The 23,120-nt window shown below is 52.6% G+C and overlaps 1 protein-coding gene across 1 annotated transcript; it reads right to left on the reverse strand.

Annotated features, from left to right (window-relative positions):
* Positions 1 to 307: 307 nt before the first annotated feature.
* Positions 308 to 22,912, reverse strand: PDE3B (phosphodiesterase 3B). Its single transcript, XM_069967765.1, has 10 exons — positions 22,705 to 22,912; positions 22,519 to 22,607; positions 21,989 to 22,123; positions 19,565 to 19,676; positions 19,335 to 19,433; positions 12,123 to 12,313; positions 3,063 to 3,266; positions 2,819 to 2,980; positions 1,673 to 1,931; positions 308 to 1,504 (listed from the first exon to the last, which is right to left on the reverse strand). The coding sequence occupies exons 1-10, from the start codon at positions 22,910 to 22,912 to the stop codon at positions 1,269 to 1,271; spliced, it is 1,695 nt and encodes a 564-aa protein (XP_069823866.1). The 3' UTR covers positions 308 to 1,268.
* Between the last annotated feature and the right edge of the window lie 208 nt (positions 22,913 to 23,120).

Here is a 23,120-nt window from a genome sequence, read left to right on the forward strand (position 1 = left end):
CAGGTGCAGCACAGCTAGGGAACACCATCACACAGCATCCAGAGAAGAGGTATATACCCCTATAGGCAGGTGCAGCACAGCTAGGGAACACAATCACACAGCATCCAGAGAAGAGGTATATACCCCTATAGGCAGGTGCAGCACAGCTAGGGAACACCATCACACAGCATCCAGAGAAGAGGTATATACCCCTATAGGCAGGTGCAGCACAGCTAGGAAACCATCTCACATCATCCAGAGAAGAGGTATATACCCCTATAGGCAGGTGCAGCACAGCTAGGGGACACAATCACACAGCATCCAGAGAAGAGGTATATACACGTATATTTATAGAAGAGTGAAGGCGGCAGGTGCGGACAAACAGCTGCACCAGATCTTTACACGTGGAGATAAGGTTTTTTTGTTTGTTTGTTTTTGCCTTTTTTGTATTTTTTTTTTTCCTTCTTTTGCCGGGTGTTTACAAAGACACTAAATACCTAAAAATCCTGAGAAAGAGAGTGGAAAAATATATATAATATATATCATCATCATCATCATCATCGCCTAAATAAAAAAAATAAAATCCCTTCATTACGGAAATAGTTAAGCTTTTTTTTTTTTTTTTTTTCAGGATTTAACCACAGAACCTTAAAAAAGGAGAACAAAATTCCCGTAAGAAACCTGAAAAAAAAAAAAAAAAAGGTTAAAGTAAAATGTGAAAATACACTTCTTATAGATAAAAGGCATGGGAAAGCGCTGCGGTCCCAGTGTCCATCTTTACTTCGGGTTTCAGTCTTTGGGACAGACGGAGCCGGTTATACGGACTCTCCCTGATCCTGGCGGCGGCCCCACATCTGGCACAGCTCCGCAAAAAAAAAAAATTTACAAAAATTGTGAAAATTTAAGAGCATCGTCTTCTACATCCTCGTGACCAAAAAATATATATATTATAAACAAAACCAGTAGTGGCGGCTTTGGTAGGAAAAGTCATTGTTTATGATTGTACCATAAGGAAAAAGTCAGGCGGCACCGGGCAGCCTCGGCAATGGCACCGGGCAGCCTCGGCAATGGCACCGGGCAGCCTCGGCAATGGCACCGGGCAGCCTCGGCAATGGCACCGGGCACCTTTAAGGGCACAAGAGACTTGATATCAAGTTGTACAATAATTAACGTCTGAACGTGGTGAAAGTGCATAGAAGGGGGCGCCGGAGAGCCGCTCCTCACAGTTATCAGACCTCCGGTCTACAAGGTTACAGTATGTCAGGCGTCACAGTCTTGGCGGACAAGTCTCAGCACTTCTTCTCCTCGGCGGACATCCTCTCCTCATCCTCGTCTGCCTCCTCGATCACCTGGATCTCGTCTGAGGGAGACATGGAGGAGCCTTCGCTTTGCTGCTGTTTGCCGCTCTCCGGTTTGGCTTTCTCCTCTTCCTCAATGATCTTCTTCCACGCCTTGTGGTTCTCACGCAGGTGATGCATGATGGGACAGAACATCCGCCGCCGCCGAACTTTCCTTCTTTTGGGCTCTGAAAGAGAAGAACGTTAGTAACCTGGACACATATAACCCTTGGGGCACAATCCCATGTTGACTCCAGAGCTGCACTCACTATTCTGCTGGTGGGGTCACTGTGTACATACATTACTGATCCTGTATTATACTTCAGAGCTGCACTCACTATGAAGCTTGCACTTACTCTGTCCCATCTCATCTGCATCTTCGTCCTCTGTGTCCAGCTCTTCTCCATCCTCCTCTTCCTCCTCACTCTCAGTCACTTCCTCCTCTTCCTCATCCTCCTCCATCCATCGCCCTGGCAGGAGGCCGGCAGCGTCATAGGAATTACACAGGGGCCCCACAATGTGCGTGATGAAGGACTCCTGGAGCTTGGCCAGTTGTGGAGATGACCGGTCCATGAAGGGGCTGATGGGAAGCCCCAGACTGGCCTCCTCGTCCCCCTGAAAGACAAACGTGTCACGGTCAGCCACGCTCAGCTGATCCTAAGAAGCCCTGTGATCTCTCTGGGGACCCCACCATTCCCTCGGAAGCTTACCCATCTCCTTGGACACTTTTTGACCTTCTAAGGGGCCCCATCATCCCCCCCTGGGGCCTGGGAATCTGGCCCTGTGATCTCCTTGGAAGCCCAGCCATCCTCTTGGGGGCTCACCTTTTGACCTTCTGGGGGTCCCCCATCATCCCGCCCAGTAATCTCCTTGGAAGCCCAGCCATCCCCTCGGGGGCTTACCCATCTCCTTGGTCACCTTTTGACCTTCTGGGGCCCCCCATCATCCGGCCCAGTAATCTCCTTGGAAGCCCAGCCATCCCCTCGGGGGCTCACCCATCTCCTTGGTCACCTTTTGACCTTCTGGGGGGCCCCATCATCTGGCCCTGTGATCTCCTTGGAAGCCCAGCCATCCTCTTGGGGACTCACCTTTTGACCTTCTGGGGGGCCCCCATCATCCGACCCAGTGTTCTCCTTGGAAGCCCAGCCGTCCCCTCGGGGGCTCACCCATCTCCTTGGTCACCTTTTGACCTTCTGGGGGGCCCCCATCATCCGACCCAGTGATCTCCTTGGAAGCCCAGCCATCCCCTCGGGGGCTCACCCATCTCCTTGGTCACCTTTTGACCTTCTGGGGGGCCCGGGAATCCAGCCCTGTGATCTCCTTGGAAGCCCAGCCATCCTCTTGGGGGCTCACCTTTTGACCTTCTGGGGGGCCCCCATCATCCCGCCCAGTGATCTCCTTGGAAGCCCAGCCATCCCCTCGGGGGCTCACCCATCTCCTTGGTTAACTTTTGACCTGGGGGCCCGGGAATCCATCCCTGTGATCTCATCGGGGGCCCTTACCTGCTCGTAGAACTCATTGACGATGCCCTGGGTCCACTTGAGGTGCAGCTGGCGGCTCTTGGCCGGGCCGTTGATGTCGGCCAGCTTTATACACACTTGGCACACCAGGAGCCGGTCGTTCTCGTTGCTCCAGTCGATGCCGTTACTATTGACATCGTTTACCTGTCGGTGGAGAAGAGAAGCGTGAGGACCGCTGTGTCCCCTCCCCCGCACATCCCAGGGGCCCCACACCAACCATACCCACCTTTGCATTGAACTCGGCCAGAAAATCAAAGTGTTTCTTTAGGTCGGTGGCGAGAACGGCCTCAATGACCAGGAAACGGAAACGCTTAAACTGCACGTGGTCCAGAGAGGAGAGGAAATTATATCCCGGCCGAGAGAGGAAGAGGCTCCAGGCAGCCGCAGCGTGGTGATTCTCCAGCACCGACCGGTCGTTATACAGGACCGCCTGGAAGAGAACGGACCGTCACCTGAGGAGCCACCACCATCATCACTATTACCCAACATCCATCACTCATCACCACCATGACCCATCATCCATCACTCATCACTGCTTGTCATCCATCATAACCATCATCCATTACCACCATCACTCCATCATTATCAATCACGATCACCTATACTACTTTATTATCTGCTGTACAGTACACTGCCCCCCCCTCCATGCTGTATACACCTGTATTATCTGCTGTACAGTACACTGCCCCCCCCTCCATGCTGTATACACCTGTATTATCTGCTGTACAGTACACTGCCCCCCCCTCCATGCTGTATACACCTGTATTATCTGCTGTACAGTACACGGCCCCCCCTCCATGCTGTATACACCTGTATTATCTGCTGTACAGTACACTGCCCCCCTCCATGCTGTATACACCTGTATTATCTGCTGTACAGTACACTGCCCCCCCTCCATGCTGTATACACCTGTATTATCTGCTGTACAGTACACTGCCCCCCCTCCTCCATGCTGTATACACCTGTATTATCTGCTGTACAGTACACTGCTCCTCCTCCATGCTGTATACACCTGTATTATCTGCTGTACAGTACACTGCCCCCCTCCATGCTGTATACACCTGTATTATCTGCTGTACAGTATACTGCCCCCCTCCATGCTGTATACACCTGTATTATCTGCTGTACAGTACACTGCCCCTCCTCCATGCTGTATACACCTGTATTATCTGCTGTACAGTACACTGCTCCCCCTCCATGCTGTATACACCTGTATTATCTGCTGTACAGTACACTGCCCCTCCATGCTGTATACACCTGTATTATCTGCTGTACAGTACACTGCCCCCCCTCCATGCTGTATACACCTGTATTATCTGCTGTACAGTACACTGCCCCCCCCTCCATGCTGTATACACCTGTATTATCTGCTGTACAGTACACTGCCCCCCTCCATGCTGTATACACCTGTATTCTGCTGTACAGTACACTGCCCCCCCCTCCATGCTGTATACACCTGTATTATCTGCTGTACAGTACACTGCCCCCCCTCCATGCTGTATACACCTGTATTATCTGCTGTACAGTACACTGCCCCCCCTCCATGCTGTATACACCTGTATTATCTGCTGTACAGTACACTGCCCCCTCCATGCTGTATACACCTGTATTATCTGCTGTACAGTACACTGCTCCTCCATGCTGTATACACCTGTATTATCTGCTGTACAGTATACTGCCCCTCCATGCTGTATACACCTGTATTATCTGCTGTACAGTACACTGCCCCCTCCATGCTGTATACACCTGTATTATCTGCTGTACAGTACACTGCCCCCCTCCATGCTGTATACACCTGTATTATCTGCTGTACAGTACACTGCCCCCCTCCATGCTGTATACACCTGTATTATCTGCTGTACAGTACACTGCCCCCCCATGCTGTATACACCTGTATTATCTGCTGTACAGTACACTGCCCCCCTCCATGCTGTATACACCTGTATTATCTGCTGTACAGTACACTGCCCCCCTCCATGCTGTATACACCTGTATTATCTGCTGTACAGTACACTGCCCCCCTCCATGCTGTATACACCTGTATTATCTGCTGTACAGTACACTGCCCCCCCATGCTGTATACACCTGTATTATCTGCTGTACAGTACACTGCCCCCTCCATGCTGTATACACCTGTATTATCTGCTGTACAGTACACTACCCCCTCCATGCTGTATACACCTGTATTATCTGCTGTACAGTACACTGCTCCCTCCATGCTGTATACACCTGTATTATCTGCTGTACAGTACACTGCCCCCCCCCTCCATGCTGTATACACCTGTATTATCTGCTGTACAGTACACTGCCCCCCCTCCATGCTGTATACACCTGTATTATCTGCTGTACAGTACACTGCTCCCTCCATGCTGTATACACCTGTATTATCTGCTGTACAGTACACTGCCCCCTCTCCATGCTGTATACACCTGTATTATCTGCTGTACAGTACACTGCCCCCCCTCCATGCTGTATACACCTGTATTATCTGCTGTACAGTACACTGCTCCCCTCCATGCTGTATACACCTGTATTATCTGCTGTACAGTACACTGCCCCCCCTCCATGCTATATACACCTGTATTATCTGCTGTACAGTACACTGCCCCCCCCCTCCATGCTGTATACACCTGTATTATCTGCTGTACAGTACACTGCCCCCCTCCATGCTGTATACACCTGTATTATCTGCTGTACAGTACACTGCCCCTCCTCCATGCTGTATACACCTGTATTATCTGCTGTACAGTACACTGCCCTCCTCCATGCTGTATACACCTGTATTATCTGCTGTACAGTACACTGCTCCCTCCATGCTGTATACACCTGTATTATCTGCTGTACAGTACACTGCCCCCCTCCTCCATGCTGTATACACCTGTATTATCTGCTGTACAGTACACTGCCCCCCCTCCTCCATGCTGTATACACCTGTATTATCTGCTGTACAGTACACTGCTCCTCCCCTCCATGCTGTATACACCTGTATAATCTGCTGTACAGTACACTGCCCCTCCATGCTGTATACACCTGTATTATCTGCTGTACAGTACACTGCCCCCCCCTCCATGCTGTATACACCTGTATTATCTGCTGTACAGTACACTGCCCCCCTCCATGCTGTATACACCTGTATTATCTGCTGTACAGTACACTGCCCCCCTCCATGCTGTATACACCTGTATTATCTGCTGTACAGTACACTGCCCCCTCCATGCTGTATACACCTGTATTATCTGCTGTACAGTACACTGCCCCCCTCCATGCTGTATACACCTGTATTACCTGCTGTACAGTACACTGCCCCCTCCATGCTGTATACACCTGTATTATCTGCTGTACAGTACACTGCCCCCCTCCATGCTGTATACACCTGTATTATCTGCTGTACAGTATACTGCCCCCTCCATGCTGTATACACCTGTATTATCTGCTGTACAGTACACTGCCCCCCCTCCATGCTGTATACACCTGTATTATCTGCTGTACAGTACACTGCCCCCCTCCATGCTGTATACACCTGTATTATCTGCTGTACAGTACACTGCCCCCCTCCTCCATGCTGTATACACCTGTATTATCTGCTGTACAGTACACTGCCCCTCTCCATGCTGTATACACCTGTATTATCTGCTGTACAGTACACTGCCCCCCTCCATGCTGTATACACCTGTATTATCTGCTGTACAGTACACTGCTCCCCTCCATGCTGTATACACCTGTATTATCTGCTGTACAGTACACTGCTCCTCCTCCATGCTGTATACACCTGTATTATCTGCTGTACAGTACACTGCTCCCCTCCATGCTGTATACACCTGTATTATCTGCTGTACAGTACACTGCTCCTCCTCCATGCTGTATACACCTGTATTATCTGCTGTACAGTACACTGCCCCCCCTCCATGCTGTATACACCTGTATTATCTGCTGTACAGTACACTGCCCTCCTCCATGCTGTATACACCTGTATTATCTGCTGTACAGTACACTGCCCCCTCCTCCATGCTGTATACACCTGTATTATCTGCTGTACAGTACACTGCCCTCCTCCATGCTGTATACACCTGTATTATCTGCTGTACAGTACACTGCTCCTCCATGCTGTATACACCTGTATTATCTGCTGTACAGTACACTGCCCCCCTCCATGCTGTATACACCTGTATTATCTGCTGTACAGTACACTGCCCCCCTCCATGCTGTATACACCTGTATTACCTGCTGTACAGTACACTGCCCCCCTCCATGCTGTATACACCTGTATTATGTGCTGTACAGTACACTGCTCCTCCATGCTGTATACACCTGTATTATCTGCTGTACAGTACACTGCCCCCCCTCCATGCTGTATACACCTGTATTATCTGCTGTACAGTACAGTGCCCCCCCTCCATGCTGTATACACCTGTATTATCTGCTGTACAGTACACTGCCCCCCCTCCATGCTGTATACACCTGTATTATCTGCTGTACAGTACACTGCTCCCTCCATGCTGTATACACCTGTATTATCTGCTGTACAGTACACTGCCCCCCCTCAATGCTGTATACACCTGTATTATCTCCTGTACAGTGCACTGCTCCTCCATGCTGTATACACCTGTATTATCTGCTGTACAGTACACTGCCCCCCCTCCATGCTGTATACACCTGTATTATCTGCTGTACAGTACACTGCCCCTCCATGCTGTATACACCTGTATTATCTGCTGTACAGTACACTGCCCCCCTCCATGCTGTATACACCTGTATTACCTGCTGTACAGTACACTGCCCCCCTCCATGCTGTATACACCTGTATTATGTGCTGTACAGTACACTGCTCCTCCATGCTGTATACACCTGTATTATCTGCTGTACAGTACACTGCCCCCCCTCCATGCTGTATACACCTGTATTATCTGCTGTACAGTACAGTGCCCCCCCTCCATGCTGTATACACCTGTATTATCTGCTGTACAGTACACTGCCCCCCCTCCATGCTGTATACACCTGTATTATCTGCTGTACAGTACACTGCTCCCTCCATGCTGTATACACCTGTATTATCTGCTGTACAGTACACTGCCCCCCCTCAATGCTGTATACACCTGTATTATCTCCTGTACAGTGCACTGCTCCTCCATGCTGTATACACCTGTATTATCTGCTGTACAGTACACTGCCCCCCCTCCATGCTGTATACACCTGTATTATCTGCTGTACAGTACACTGCCCCCCTCCATGCTGTATACACCTGTATTATCTGCTGTACAGTACACTGCCCCCCCCTCCATGCTGTATACACCTGTATTATCTGCTGTACAGTACACTGCCCCCCTCCATGCTGTATACACCTGTATTATCTGCTGTACAGTACACTGCCCCCCCTCCATGCTGTATACACCTGTATTATCTGCTGTACAGTACACTGCCCCCCCTCCATGCTGTATACACCTGTATTATCTGCTGTACAGTACACTGCCCCCCCCCCTCCATGCTGTATACACCTGTATTATCTGCTGTACAGTACACTGCCCCCCCTCCATGCTGTATACACCTGTATTATCTGCTGTACAGTACACTGCCCCCCCCTCCATGCTGTATACACCTGTATTATCTGCTGTACAGTACACTGCCCCCCCCTCCATGCTGTATACACCTGTATTATCTGCTGTACAGTACACTGCCCCCCCTCCATGCTGTATACACCTGTATTATCTGCTGTACAGTACACTGCCCCCCCTCCATGCTGTATACACCTGTATTATCTGCTGTACAGTACACTGCCCCTCCTCCATGCTGTATACACCTGTATTATCTGCTGTACAGTACACTGCCCCCCTCCATGCTGTATACACCTGTATTATCTGCTGTACAGTACACTGCCTCCCCTCCATGCTGTATACACCTGTATTATCTGCTGTACAGTACACTGCCCCCCCTCCATGCTGTATACACCTGTATTATCTGCTGTACAGTACACTGCCCCCCCATGCTGTATACACCTGTATTATCTGCTGTACAGTACACTGCCCCCCTCCATGCTGTATACACCTGTATTATCTGCTGTACAGTACACTGCCCCCCTCCATGCTGTATACACCTGTATTATCTGCTGTACAGTACACTGCCCCTCCTCCATGCTGTATACACCTGTATTATCTGCTGTACAGTACACTGCCCCCCTCCATGCTGTATACACCTGTATTATCTGCTGTACAGTACACTGCCCCCTCCATGCTGTATACACCTGTATTATCTGCTGTACAGTACACTGCCCCCCCCATGCTGTATACACCTGTATTATCTGCTGTACAGTACACTGCCCCTCCATGCTGTATACACCTGTATTATCTGCTGTACAGTACAGCAGATGCAGGGGGCAGGGTGAGGGTCCTCTATGGACACCTGGCCAGTATATAAGATGTTAGCAGAGGGATACGGGGATGCTTACATAGGGATCATGCCTAAGTGCTATATGGGGGCACAAATGAGGTCTAACCACTATATGGAGGTGGAGCCTGACTACTATATGGAGGTGGAGCCTGACTACTGTATGGAGGTGGAGCCTGACTACTATCTGAAGGTGGGGCCTGACTACTATATGGAGGTGGAGCCTGACTACTATATGGAGGTGGAAAAAAATGCCAAATCCAGCTAAACGCTGGAGTAAATTCCCCTTACGGCAATCATATATAAACCAAAAATACCTACTAAGGATAATTGGGGAAAACACCATTAAAACTTCAACTTTTAATAATACAATTAAAAATAGAAAAACCCCACAAACAATTAATACCATATGCTGGCGAACACAAAGTACAGGTGTAATTCTACAAGGCCACGCACCAACCACGTGGCACTCCTGGACCCTAATCCACACCAAGGTTAATGAATGCGGTAATAAAGAATAAAGATACGATCTCACCCATTCAGTTGTCCAGCTTGTTCATGGTGTCACTCCATGGTCCAGTATAGAGCAGGAGTATACACTCACAATTAGCAGGCCTTCTTTTCTCTCCCTATATGCCCCTAAGTACATGTGTGTGTATATATGATTCTACCCCTGCTCGCACAGGGTCCGTCGGGGCACTCGCCCTAACAAGGGCGACCCCTGCCCCGATCTGTCCTTTGAAATCCAATCCCTATAGAAACCCTATATCTGCCTCCCGACGTAGCCCGTTTCTATTGGATATACCAATTATCATCAGGGGAATGACAAACAAAAAAGGGGAATGACTTGATCTGGGTATTAAAGTGCGTAAATAACAAAGTGCCTTAATATAATCACAGTGGTGACTACAAAAAAGTGTCCTGTGCAGGTAAACAAATCCCCATGCTAAAGTGCTCAATGCTGTAAACTATACCAGTGGGTAAGTAATGAGCCGATGCACTATATTAGCTCCGGGGCCTGCCGAGGTGCAGTCTAGTGCAGTGGCTACCTGTAGACTGAACTAGTGAACTGCACCTCGGCAGGCCCCGGAGCTAATATAGTGCATCGGCTCATTACTTACCCACTGGTATAGTTTACAGCATTGAGCACTTTAGCATGGGGATTTGTTTACCTGCACAGGACACTTTTTTGTAGTCACCACTGTGATTATATTAAGGCACTTTGTTATTTACGCACTTTAATACCCAGATCAAGTCATTCCCCTTTTTTGTTTGTCATTCCCCTGATGATAATTGGTATATCCAATAGAAACGGGCTACGTCGGGAGGCAGATATAGGGTTTCTATAGGGATTGGATTTCAAAGGACAGATCGGGGCAGGGGTCGCCCTTGTTAGGGCGAGTGCCCCGACGGACCCTGTGCGAGCAGGGGTAGAATCATATATACACACACACGTACTTAGGGGCATATAGGGAGAGAAAAGAAGGCCTGCTAATTGTGAGTGTATACTCCTGCTCTATACTGGACCATGGAGTGACACCATGAACAAGCTGGACAACTGAATGGGTGAGATCGTATCTTTATTCTTTATTACCGCATTCATTAACCTTGGTGTGGATTAGGGTCCAGGAGTGCCACGTGGTTGGTGCGTGGCCTTGTAGAATTACACCTGTACTTTGTGTTCGCCAGCATATGGTATTAATTGTTTGTGGGGTTTTTCTATTTTTAATTGTATTATTAAAAGTTGAAGTTTTAATGGTGTTTTCCCCAATTATCCTTAGTAGGTATTTTTGGTTTATATATGGAGGTGGAGCCAGACTACTATATGGAGGTGGAGCCTGACTACTATATGGAGGTGGAGCCTGACTACTATATGGAGGTGGAGCCTGACTACTATATAGGAGTAGTAGATAGGCCTCGGTACACTTTGGATATACAGGTGAAGATATTTAATTACAATGTGAGTAGATAATCAGTCTTTACTCCAACCAGAATTGTATGTAGGTACGAGTAGTGAGACCATAAATCCTTCTGTAGAGACGTTTCGATCCCACCGGGACCTTCCTCAGGCCTTAAGGTCTCTATGTCTTCTCAGACTTGTCCTCTCTACAAGACAGACCTTATGGCTTGAGGAAGGTCCCGGTGGGATCGAAAAGTTGCTACAGAAGGATTTATGGTCTCACTACCTGTACCTAGTCAGGGGGGACCCCGCCGACCAGTGTCAGTAAGGGGGACCCCCCGCCCATTGTCAGCAAGAGGGGACCACCCCAGTGTCAGTAAGAAAGTAGGGCCCCTCCCCCCCCCGTGTCGGTAAAAAGGGCCCCTCCCCACTGTGTCAGTAATAAGGGCCCCTCCCCCCTGTGTCAGTAATAAGGACCCCTCCCCCCTGTGTCAGTAATAAGGGCCCTCCCCCCTGTGTCAGTAATAAGGGCCCTCCCCCACGTGTCAGTAACAAGGGCCCCTCCCCGGTGGGATCGAAACGTTGCTACAGAAGTATTTATGGTCTCACTACCTGTACCTAGTCAGAGGGGGACCCCCCGACCAGTGTCAGTAAGGGGGAACCCCCGACCAGTGTCAGCAAGAGGGGACCACCCCAGTGTCAGTAAGAAAGTAGGGCCCCTCCCCCCCATGTCAGTAATAAGGGCCCCTCCCCCCTGTGTCAGTAATAAGGGCCCCTCCCCCAGTGTCAGTAATAAGGGCCCCTCCCCCCATGTCAGTAATAAGGGCCCCTCCCCCCATGTCAGTAATAAGGGCACCTCCCCCTGTGTCAGTAAAAAGGGCTCCTTCCCAGCAGTTACCCCTGTGCAGTCACCAGCAGGTGGCAGTCCTCAGGGGGTTCAGCACACTACATGCCACAGTATTTGTCCCCTGAGGGGGGTATACAGGTCAGTCTGGACTCGGCACTCACCTGAGGGGCATTAGTGGCCACCAGAAAGGCATTAGTGCGGCCAGGGTGGTCGTAGTCGTGCATAGCAGCCGCCACATACAGCGCCATCAACTCCAGTGCCGGGATATTGGCCGCCAGGCAGCCGTAGCCATCGTCTGTGACCGGACAACTCCTGGAGGTCAGATACGTGTGGCTCCCCCCGCCGTCCAAATCTGAGAGGAGGAGAAGCAGAGGGTGAGGAGTGTGACCCCCAACCTATCCTAACACTGCATCATGTGACTAAAGGTGGAAAAAAAGGGAATTTTTGGCAGCACATTTATGACTCTGTTCACACTGCAGGTTGCACACTGCTTGTGGCTTAAGTACAGTCAAAAAACAAAAGGTGCAACAGCAAGCAACAGGTGTAAGGGCTTACCGTATATACTCCTCCCAGCGTACACATAGTAAACACCTGCTCTGTAGATATTAAAAATCTTAATATAATTTTTATTTTTTTCGAAAAGTGAGGATCTTAGACAACTATTTGATCAAACAGAGTGTACAGACGTGGGACACTCTAACGTTGGCGACGTGGGACACTCTGTAACGTTGGCGACGTGGGACACTCTGTAACGTTGGCGACGTGGGACACTCTGTAACGTTGGCGACGTGGGACACTCTGTAACGTTGGCGACGTGGGACACTCTGTAACGTTGGCGACGTGGGACACTCTGTAACGTTGGCGACGTGGGACACTCTGTAACGTTGGCGACGTGGGACACTCTGTAACGTTGGCGACGTGGGACACTCTGTAACGTTGGCGACGTGGGACACTCTGTAACGTTGGCGACGTGGGACACTCTGTAACGTTGGCGACGTGGGACACTCTGTAACGTTGGCGACGTGGGACACTCTGTAACGTTGGCGACGTGGGACACTCTGTAACGTTGGCGACGTGGGACACTCTGTAACGTTGGCGACGTGGGACACTCTGTAACGTTGGCGACGTGGGACACTCTGTAACGTTGGCGACGTGGGACACTCTGTAACGTTGGCGACGTGGGACACTCTGTAACGTTGGCGACGTGGGACACTCTGTAACGTTGGCGACGTGGGACACTCTGTAACGTTGGCGACGTGGGACACTCTGTAACGTTGGCGACGTGGGACACTCTGTAACGTTGGCGACGTGGGACACTCTGTAACGTTGGCGACGTGGGACACTCTGTAACGTTGGCGACGTGGGACACTCTGTAACGTTGGCGACGTGGGACACTCTGTAAGGTTGGCGACGTGGGACACTCTGTAACGTTGGCGACGTGGGACACTCTGTAACGTTGGCGACGTGGGACACTCTGTAACGTTGGCGACGTGGGACACTCTGTAACGTTGGCGACGTGGGACACTCTGTAACGTTGGCGACGTGGGACACTCTGTAACGTTGGCGACGTGGGACACTCTGTAACGTTGGCGACGTGGGACACTCTGTAACGTTGGCGACGTGGGACACTCTGTTTGATCAAATAGTTTGCTAAGATCCTAACTTTTCTAAAAAAAATTGTATTTTAATTTTTAATATCTACAGAGTAGGTGTTTTCCATGTGACTAAAGGTGGAGGCGTCACTGCTGCGCTGCATTGTGGGGGATGTAGTTGTGATGATGGATGCGTTACTGCTGCGTTGCATTGTGGGGGATGTAGTTGTGATGATGGGTGCGTTACTGCTGCGTTGCATTGTGGGGGATGTAGTTGTGTCACTGCTGCTTTGCATTGTGGGGGATGTAGTTGTGATGATGGGTGCGTTACTGCTGCGTTGCATTGTAGGGGATGTAGTTGTGATGATGATGCCTGTCCGTTTTTCCAGGGATTTATACTCTAAGCTTAGAGCTCCATCTGCAGCGCTGCACACATCAGCACAAGCGGAGCAGAGCTGACACTGCGCGCCACCAGGAGAGACGCCAAAGAGCGGCTGACCTCGCAACCGGGCGTAGGCAACAGCGCAGAGATGTGCTGCAGAGGTGCAGGCGCAACAGATTGCAGATTACTATTTACAGCATTATAAAATAAGTGCAGAGATGGGATCTGTCAGTCACTGCTGCCTGGGGGGGGAGGGGGGCAGGATGGGATCTGTCAGTCACTGCTGTCTGGGGGGCGGGATGGGATCTGTCAGTCACTGCTGCCTGGGGGGGAGGGGGGCAGGATGGGATCTGTCAGTCACTGCTGTCTGGGAGGCGGGATGGGATCTGTCAGTCACTGCTGTGTAGTGGGGGTCCTGAATGGGATCTCTCAGTCACTGCTGCCTGGGTGGTCCTGGATGGGGGGCGGGTTGGGATCTATCAGTCACTGCTGTGTAGGGGGGGTCCTGGATGGGGGGCAGGATGGGATCTGTCAGTCACTGCTGCCTGGGGGGGGGAGGGGGCAGGATGGGATCTGTCAGTCACTGCTGTCTGGGGGGGGGGGGGGGGGGGGGGGGCAGGATGGGATCTGTCAGTCACTGCTGTCTGGGGGGGGGGGGGCAGGATGGGATCTGTCAGTCACTGCTGAATGGGGGGCGGGATGGGATCTGTCAGTCACTGCTGCCTGGGGGGGGAGGTGGCAGGATGGGATCTGTCAGTCACTGCTGTCTGGGGGGGGGGGAGGGGGGCAGGATGGGATCTGTCAGTCACTGCTGTCTGGGGGGGGGGCAGGATGGGATCTGTCAGTCACTGCTGTCTGGGGGGGGGCAGGATGGGATCTGTCAAGTCACTGCTGTCTGGGGGGGGGCAGGATGGGATCTGTCAGTCACTGCTGTCTGGGGGGGGGGGGGAGGGGGGGCAGGATGGGATCTGTCAGTCACTGCTGTCTGGGGGGGGGGGCAGGATGGGATCTGTCATCAGTCACTGCTGGATGGGGGGCAGGATGGGATCTGTCAGTCACTGCTGCCTGGGGGGGGGGGTCGGGGGGCCAGGATGGGATCTGTCAGTCACTGCTGTCGGGGGGGGGGGGGGGGGCAGGATGGCATCTGGTTCCAGGCAGCGGCCTCTCCTCCCGCACGCCACCGCTGCCACCATTACATTGTTTGGATATTTTTAGTCCTGGACGTTTAATTTCCTAATTATGTAAAGAATTATTATCCTAATGCGCCGCAAGAGCCGGCAAAGTGCTGACTGCAGCAGAGGATACAGGGAGAGCCGGACGGGCGGGGGCAGAGATCTTGGCAGCCGACGAGGAATGATCAGCATTTACCCATCAATCAATTAACCAGAAATACCGGCTGCTCATAAAGAACCCGAGCCGCCCCCTTAACCCTGTGCTGACCAGACTGACCGGCGGCTGCAGGACTACAACCCCCAACATATACACCGGATGCTGCAGGACTACACCCCCCAACATACACACCGGCTGCTGCAGGGCTACAACCCCCAACATATACACCGGCTGCTGCAGGACTACAACCCCCAACATATACGCCGGCTGCAGGACTACAACTCCCAACATATACGCTGGCTGCAGGACTACAACTCCCAACATATACGCCGGCTGCAGGACTACAACTCCCAACATATACGCCGGCTGCAGGACTACAACTCCCAACATATACGCCGGCTGCAGGACTACAACTCCCAACATATACACCGGCTGCAGGACTACACCTCCCAACATATACGCCGGCTGCAGGACTACAACTCCCAACATATACGCCGGCTGCAGGACTACACCTCCCAACATATACGCCGGCTGCAGGACTACACCTCCCAACATATACGCCGGCTGCAGGACTACACCTCCCAACATATACGCCGGCTGCAGGACTACACCTCCCAACATATACGCCGGCTGCAGGACTACACCTCCCAACATATACGCCGGCTGCAGGACTACACCTCCCAACATATACGCCGGCTGCGTATATTGCCAGATGTGCCAATCACTCTTGGGGCCGCAGGCAGCATTTTACCTCCAACCTAAAGGGTCCGCTCTCTCCACCAGCTCCCCAGTGCCTGGCAAAACACAGAGGAAGATGGGAGACTGCTTCAGTCAGGTGAGTATTCTGCGGTTTTTGTGATCAGAGAGAACAGCAGAGACCAACAGCAGAAGTTTCCATGACTCTAGTCACATCCAGAGCTGCAAAACTCTACTGGGATCCAAAGCAGGTCAGCAGAGAGCTCAAGTGATGCATTGTGGGAGATGAAGTGTTCTCTCTGAACTGGTCAACGTTCAGTGGTCTCATCTTCTACAATGAAACACAGCTTGGGGGCGGGGGTCCTTTATGGACACCCTGCCAGCATACAAGTGGTTAACTCCAAGACTGCACAAACTACAAGGAACAGTCAGGTCAAAGTTTAGTGGCTCATTACCAGCTTAGGGTGGGCCTGACTACCATACAGAAACAGAGAGGCCTGACTACCATACAGAAACAGAGAGGCCTGACTACCATACAGAAACAGAGAGGCCTGACTACCATACAGAAACAGAGAGGCCTGACTACCATACAGAAACAGAGAGGCCTGACTACCATACAGAAACAAAGAGGCCTGACTACCATACAGAAACAGAGGGGCCTGACTACCATACAGAAACAGAGAGGCCTGACTACCATACAGAAACAGAGAGGCCTGACTACCATACAGAAACAGAGAGGCCTGACTACCATACGGAAAACAGAGAGGCCTGACTACCATACAGAAACAAAGAGGCCTGACTACCATACAGAAACAGAGGGGCCTGACTACCATACAGAAACAGAGAGGCCTGACTACCATACAGAAACAGAGAGGCCTGACTACCATACAGAAACAAGAGGCCTGACTACCATACAGAAACAGAGGGGCCTGACTACCATACAGAAACAGAGAGGCCTGACTACCATACAGAAACAGAGAGGCCTGACTACCATACAGAAACAGAGAGGCCTGACTACCATACGGAAACAGAGAGGCCTGACTACCATACAGAAACAAAGAGGCCTGACTACCATACAGAAACAGAGGGGCCTGACTACCATACAGAAACAGAGAGGCCTGACTACCATACAGAAACAGAGAGGCCTGACTACCATACAGAAACAGAGAGGCCTGACTACCATACAGAAACAGAGAGGCCTGACTACCATACGGAAACAGAGAGGCCTGACTACCATACAGAAACAGAGAGGCCTGACTACCATACAGAAACAGAGGGGCCTGACTACCATACGGAAACAGAGGGGCCTGACTACCATACAGAAACAGAGAGGCCTGACTACCATACAGAAACAGAGAGGCCTGACTACCATACAGAAACAGAGGGGCCTGACTACCATACAGAAACAGAGAGGCCTGACTACCATACAGAAACAGAGAGGCCTGACTACCATACGGAAACAGAGAGGCCTGACTACCATACAGAAACAGAGAGGCCTGACTACCATACAGAAACAGAGAGGCCTGGATACCATACAGAAACAGAGAGGCCTGACTACCATACAGAAACAGAGAGGCCTGACTACCATACAGAAACAGAGAGGCCTGACTACCATACAGAAACAGAGAGGCCTGACTACCATACAGAAACAGAGAGGCCTGACTACCATACAGAAACAGAGGGGCCTGACTACCATACAGAAACAGAGAGGCCTGACTACCATACAGAAATAGCGGGGCCTGACTACCATACAGAAACAGAGAGGCCTGACTACTATACAGAAACAGAGGGGCCTGACTACCATACAGAAACAGAGAGGCCTGACTACCATACAGAAACAGAGAGGCCTGACTACCATACAAAAACAGAGAGGCCTGACTACCATACGGAAACAGAGAGGCCTGACTACCATACAGAAACAGAGAGGCCTGACTACCATACAGAAACAGAGGGGCCTGACTACCATACGGAAACAGAGGGGCCTGACTACCATACAGAAACAGAGAGGCCTGACTACCATACAGAAACAGAGAGGCCTGACTACCATACAGAAACAGAGGGGCCTGACTACCATACAGAAACAGAGAGGCCTGACTACCATACAGAAACAGAGAGGCCTGACTACCATACGGAAACAGAGGGGCCTGACTACCATACGGAAACAGAGAGGCCGGACTACCATACAGAAACAGAGAGGCCTGACTACCATACGGAAACAGAGAGGCCTGACTACCATACAGAAACAGAGAGGCCTGACTACCATACAGAAACAGAGAGGCCTGACTACCATACAGAAACAGAGAGGCCTGACTACCATACAGAAACAGAGGGGCCTGACTACCATACAGAAACAGAGAGGCCTGACTACCATACAGAAATAGCGGGGCCTGACTACCATACAGAAACAGAGAGGCCTGACTACTATACAGAAACAGAGGGGCCTGACTACCATACAGAAACAGAGAGGCCTGACTACCATACGGAAAAACAGAGGCCTGACTACCATACGGAAACAGAGAGGCCTGACTACCATACGGAAACAGAGGGGCCTGACTACCATACGGAAACAGAGGGGCCGTTCCTCTGGTGGGTGGCCCCCCCACCCCTCCGGGATCCGTTCCTCTGGTGGGTGGCCCCCCTCCCCTCTGGGATCCGTTCCTCTGGTGGGTGGCACCCCTCCCCTCCGGGATCCGTTCCTCTGGTGGGTGGCACCCCTCCCTTCCGGGATCCGTTCCTCTGGTGGGTGGCACCCCTCCCCTCCGGGATCCGTTCCTCTGGTGGGTGGCACCCCTCCCTTCCGGGATCCGTTCCTCTGGTGGGTGGCACCCCTCCCTTCCGGGATCCGTTCCTCTGGTGGGTGGCACCCCTCCCTTCCGGGATCCGTTCCTCTGGTGGGTGGCACCCCTTCCCTCCGGGATCCGTTCCTCTGGTGGGTGGCACCCCTCCCTTCCGGGATCCGTTCCTCTGGTGGGTGGCACCCCTCCCTTCCGGGATCCGTTCCTCTGGTGGGTGGCCCCCCTCCCCTCCGGGATCCGTTCCTCTGGCAGGTGGCACCCCTCCCCTCCGGGATCCGTTCCTCTGGCGGGTGGCACCCCTCCCCTCCGGGACCTGTTCCTCTGGTGGGTGGCACCCCTCCCCCCTGAGATCTGTTCCTCTGGTGCCCCCCCCTTCGGGATCCATTCCTCTGGTGGGTGGCACCCCTCCACCCCAGCCCCCCCCCCCCGGATCCGTTCCCCTGGTGCCCCCCCCCCACACCCGCTGAAATCAGTTCCTCTGGCGGCCCCAGGTACCCCAGTACCACACTGACTACAACCCTCAACATGCAATATGTGCGCACCAGCTGCTGGACTACAACCCCCAGCATGGACACTCACCAGCCTCGTCGCTGGATAACTCCTGGAAGCCGGGGATGGGCTGTGTGGTCAGGAACCAGACGGCGTGCAGGACATCGGTGGCGTGAGTGCGGTTGTGGTCTGTAAGAGAACCCGACCATTATCAGCCATCTCCATCAGCTTCTCCCCCCCCCCCCCCCCCCCAACAATTGCTGACTGCCTCCTGCAGGGTTCTAGAACCTTCTCCTCACATCCCCCCGCCTCGTACTCACATGGAACATCCCGGTAGCCGCTTTCCAGAGCACGGAAAAAATTGATGAATTCTCTTTCTGGGATTTTGAAGATTTCAAACAAATTCGTGTCGTGGAACAAAGTGAAGGAGACCTGAGAGACACAAAGGGGAAGAAAGTGTAGTGCTGAACTACAACTCCCAGCATGCACAACCACCATGGGAATATCCTTCAGTCACCTCCAGAGCTGCACTCACTATTCTGCTGTTACATCACGTCTCATCCTCCAGAGCTGCGCTCACTATTCTGCTGTTACATCACGTCTCATCCTCCAGAGCTGCACTCACTATTCTGCAGTTACATCATGTCTCATCCTCCAGAGCTGCACTCACTATTCTGCTGTTACATCATGTCTCATCCTCCAGAGCTGCACTCACTATTCTGCTGTTACATCATGTCTCATCCCCCAGAGCTGCACTTATTATTTTGCTGTTACATCATGTCTCATCCTCCAGAGCTGCACTCACTATTCTGCTGTTACATCATGTCTCATCCTCCAGAGCTGCACTCACTATTCTGCAGTTACATCATGTCTCATCCTCCAGAGCTGCGCTCACTATTCTGCTGTTACATCATGTCTCATCCTCCAGAGCTGCACTCACTATTCTGCTGTTACATCATGTCTCATCCTCCAGAGCTGCACTCACTATTCTGCTGTTACATCATGTCTCATCCTCCAGAGCTGCACTCACTATTCTGCTGTTACATCATGTCTCATCCACCAGAGCTGCACTCACTATTCTGCTGTTACATCATGTCTCATCCCACAGAGCTGCACTCATTATTCTGCCCTTACACCATGTCTCTTACTCCAGAGCTGCACTCACTATTCTGCTGTCACACCATGTCTCATCCTCCAGAGCTGCGCTCACTGTGGGTTCCCACTGGCCTCTACATGTTTAGTTCTTCTGTATTACACTGTAGAGGGGAGACGCTCTGGGCTGTTTATAATACTGGGAACATTCCATGAGGCAGAGAGACTTCTGGGGGCGGAGTCTGCACCTCCTATAGCCCCCCCCCCCCAGCACAACACTCCGGCGTGCACTGTCTGCCTGTACCCCAGAGCTGCAATCACAATTCCGATAAAATATAAAGAAGAGTGGGAAGTGACTGACCTCAAATCCCCACACAGAGCCCAACACATGGAGGGGGGAAATAACAAAAATGACCACCAAATCATAGCTCCTCCCTGACTCCTCCCCACCCCACAGGTCGACTCCTCCCGCTCCTCCTCACCCCACAGGCCGACTCCTCCCCACAGGCTGACTCCTACCGCTCCTCCCCCACCCCACAGGCTGACTCCTCCCACTCCTCCCAACCCCACAGGCTGACTCCTCCCCACCCCACAGGCCGACTCCTCCCACAGCTCCCTACACCACAGGCTGACTCCTCCCACCCCACAGGCTGACTCCTCCCGCTCCTCCCCACCCCACAGGCTGACTCCTCCCCACCCAACAGGCCGACTCCTCCCCACCCAACAGGCCGACTCCTCCCACAGATCCCTACACCACAGGCTGACTCCTCCCACCCCACAGGCTGACTCCTCCCGCTCCTCCCCACCCCACAGACTGACTCCTCCCACCCCACAGGCTGACTGCTCCTCCCCACCCCACAGACTGACTCCTCCCACCCCACAGGCTGACTCCTCCCGCTCCTTCACACCCCACAGGCTGACTCCTCCCGCTCCTTCCCACCCCACAGGCTGACTCCTCCCGCTCCTTCCCACCCCACAGGCTGACTCCTCCTGCGCTGTCTGGTCGTCCCCTCTGACATCATGCGGTCGGGGCAGCTGTCCTGGAAGGACCCGGATTACTCATCCTCTTATTTTGGAGGCCGATGATCTCACTGTTACAATTTGGCAGCGGCGGCGGCTTCAGCTGCATTAGACAAATCTGGAGAAAACTGTTTTATTGGGAGACGACCGAGCCAGAAGAGTGAAGTCATAATGGAGAGTTGTCAGGCCGAGAATGAGCCTGTGCCGGCAGCGGGAGATCAATAACCGCCGGCCGCTCACCACCTCATCCATAACGGGGGAAGGAACCATCTGTAACGGCGGGAGGGGGAGCTGTGACCGCAACGCTGCCCGACCCACAGCTTGTAATCCCAACTGCTGGATCCCCGACCACCCCAGCTGCCCGGCAGGAACCTCCGACCACCCCAGCTGCCCCGCCGGATCGCCAAACGGCAGAAACAATACTATCGGATCCCCGGACCACCCCAGCTGCCCCGCAGGAATCTCCGACCGCCCAAGGTGCGCCACCTGGCCACAGCAAATGTGATGCTGGATCTCCCGACCACCCCAGCAGTACCGTCAGATCCTTTGACAACTCAACCAGAAAGGAGGGAGAGTGACAGCAGCTCTCAGGACGCCATAAGCTATAATGTGATGGGGGCGGAGCCCCGTACCTGACTCAGGATCCGCCCACACTTCCCTCCCGTCTTCTCCATAAGATCAAAGATTGGAAAATTCCAATTATCCAATTTCTGCAACAAGTGATCCCGATCCTCCAGGAGCAGATCCAGAGCCGACTCCTCCGCGATCTGCACAGAAACACAAGGTCAGGGGTGGCGTCACACACCAGGGGGCGACAAAGAACCCAAACCCCACAGAGTTACCCCGACCACCTAGTTACACCGACCACCGAATGAAAGATGTAACAGCAGATCCCTAATGGCGGCTTCTAACTGAATTCTCCATGGTTACACAGCGCCCCCCTGTGCTCAGGCTGCGTGCGGTATTACTATCCAGCTCCATTCACCGAGCAGCAATACTGCACGCAGCCTGAGGGGGAGGGGGGCGCAGTGCTCCTAATCCTGGGGAGCATCATATCCCCAACCTGCCGCTCTCCACACAACTACAACTCCCAGCATGCAATGAGAGGCTTCAGCTTAAGAGGACACTGACCCTCCACTGCGGCTCTCGTCACCATGGTTACCTCGGCCTGCTCTCGCTGCTCATCGTCCTTCCGGTCGCTCTGCGGTCTTTTTTCCTGTGAACGTTCGGCCTGATTGTCGGGATTTTCCCCTGCCGGAAACAAGAGGCTTAAAGTGTAAGATTGGCGACCAGAGCGGAGACCATGAGACAGACACGGCGCCCCCCCGTGGTCGGACGCAGCGCTCACCTGGTTTGCGCAGTGGGTTCTCAGCACCGGGTTGCGGGACGCCGTCCAGCGATTCTGAGGTTGAAGTAGATTTAAAAATCTTGTGATCACAACTAGAAGGAGGAACGAGGAGATAAGTCCACAAGATGGCGACACCCCCCGCCCCTGACCCCGCGGACCGGACCACGCAGCGTGACGGGGGGGAGAAAGCAGGAAAACTGGATGACATCTGTCCCTGCAGCCATAGTGTCACCCAAATCAAGGGGAGAAGGGCGGAGGATGGGAGGGGGGAAGGGCAGAGGATGGGCGGGGGGAAGGGCAGAGGATGGGCGGGGGGGAAGGGCGGAGGATGGCAGGGGGGGGAAGGGCGGAGGATGGCAGGGGGGGGGGAGGGCGGAGGATGGGGGGGGGGGGAGGGCGGAGGATGGGCGGGGGGG

Source organism: Dendropsophus ebraccatus, chromosome 4 (genome assembly GCF_027789765.1).
Source record: "Dendropsophus ebraccatus isolate aDenEbr1 chromosome 4, aDenEbr1.pat, whole genome shotgun sequence".
Lineage (NCBI taxonomy): Eukaryota > Metazoa > Chordata > Amphibia > Anura > Hylidae > Dendropsophus > Dendropsophus ebraccatus.

What these genes read in the sequence shown, in the direction of transcription:
- PDE3B (XM_069967765.1), bottom strand. Translation starts at nt 22,912, where the DNA reads ATGTCATCCAGTTTTCCTGCTTTCTCCCCCCCGTCACGCTGCGTGGTC. An exon ending in GTGGGCGGATCCTGAGTCAG is followed by an intron (nt 19,677 to 21,988) that starts GTACGGGGCTCC and finishes TGTGTCTCTCAG; the next exon opens with GTCTCCTTCACTTTGTTCCA. An exon ending in CGGCTACCGGGATGTTCCAT is followed by an intron (nt 19,434 to 19,564) that starts GTGAGTACGAGG and finishes GTTCTCTTACAG; the next exon opens with ACCACAACCGCACTCACGCC.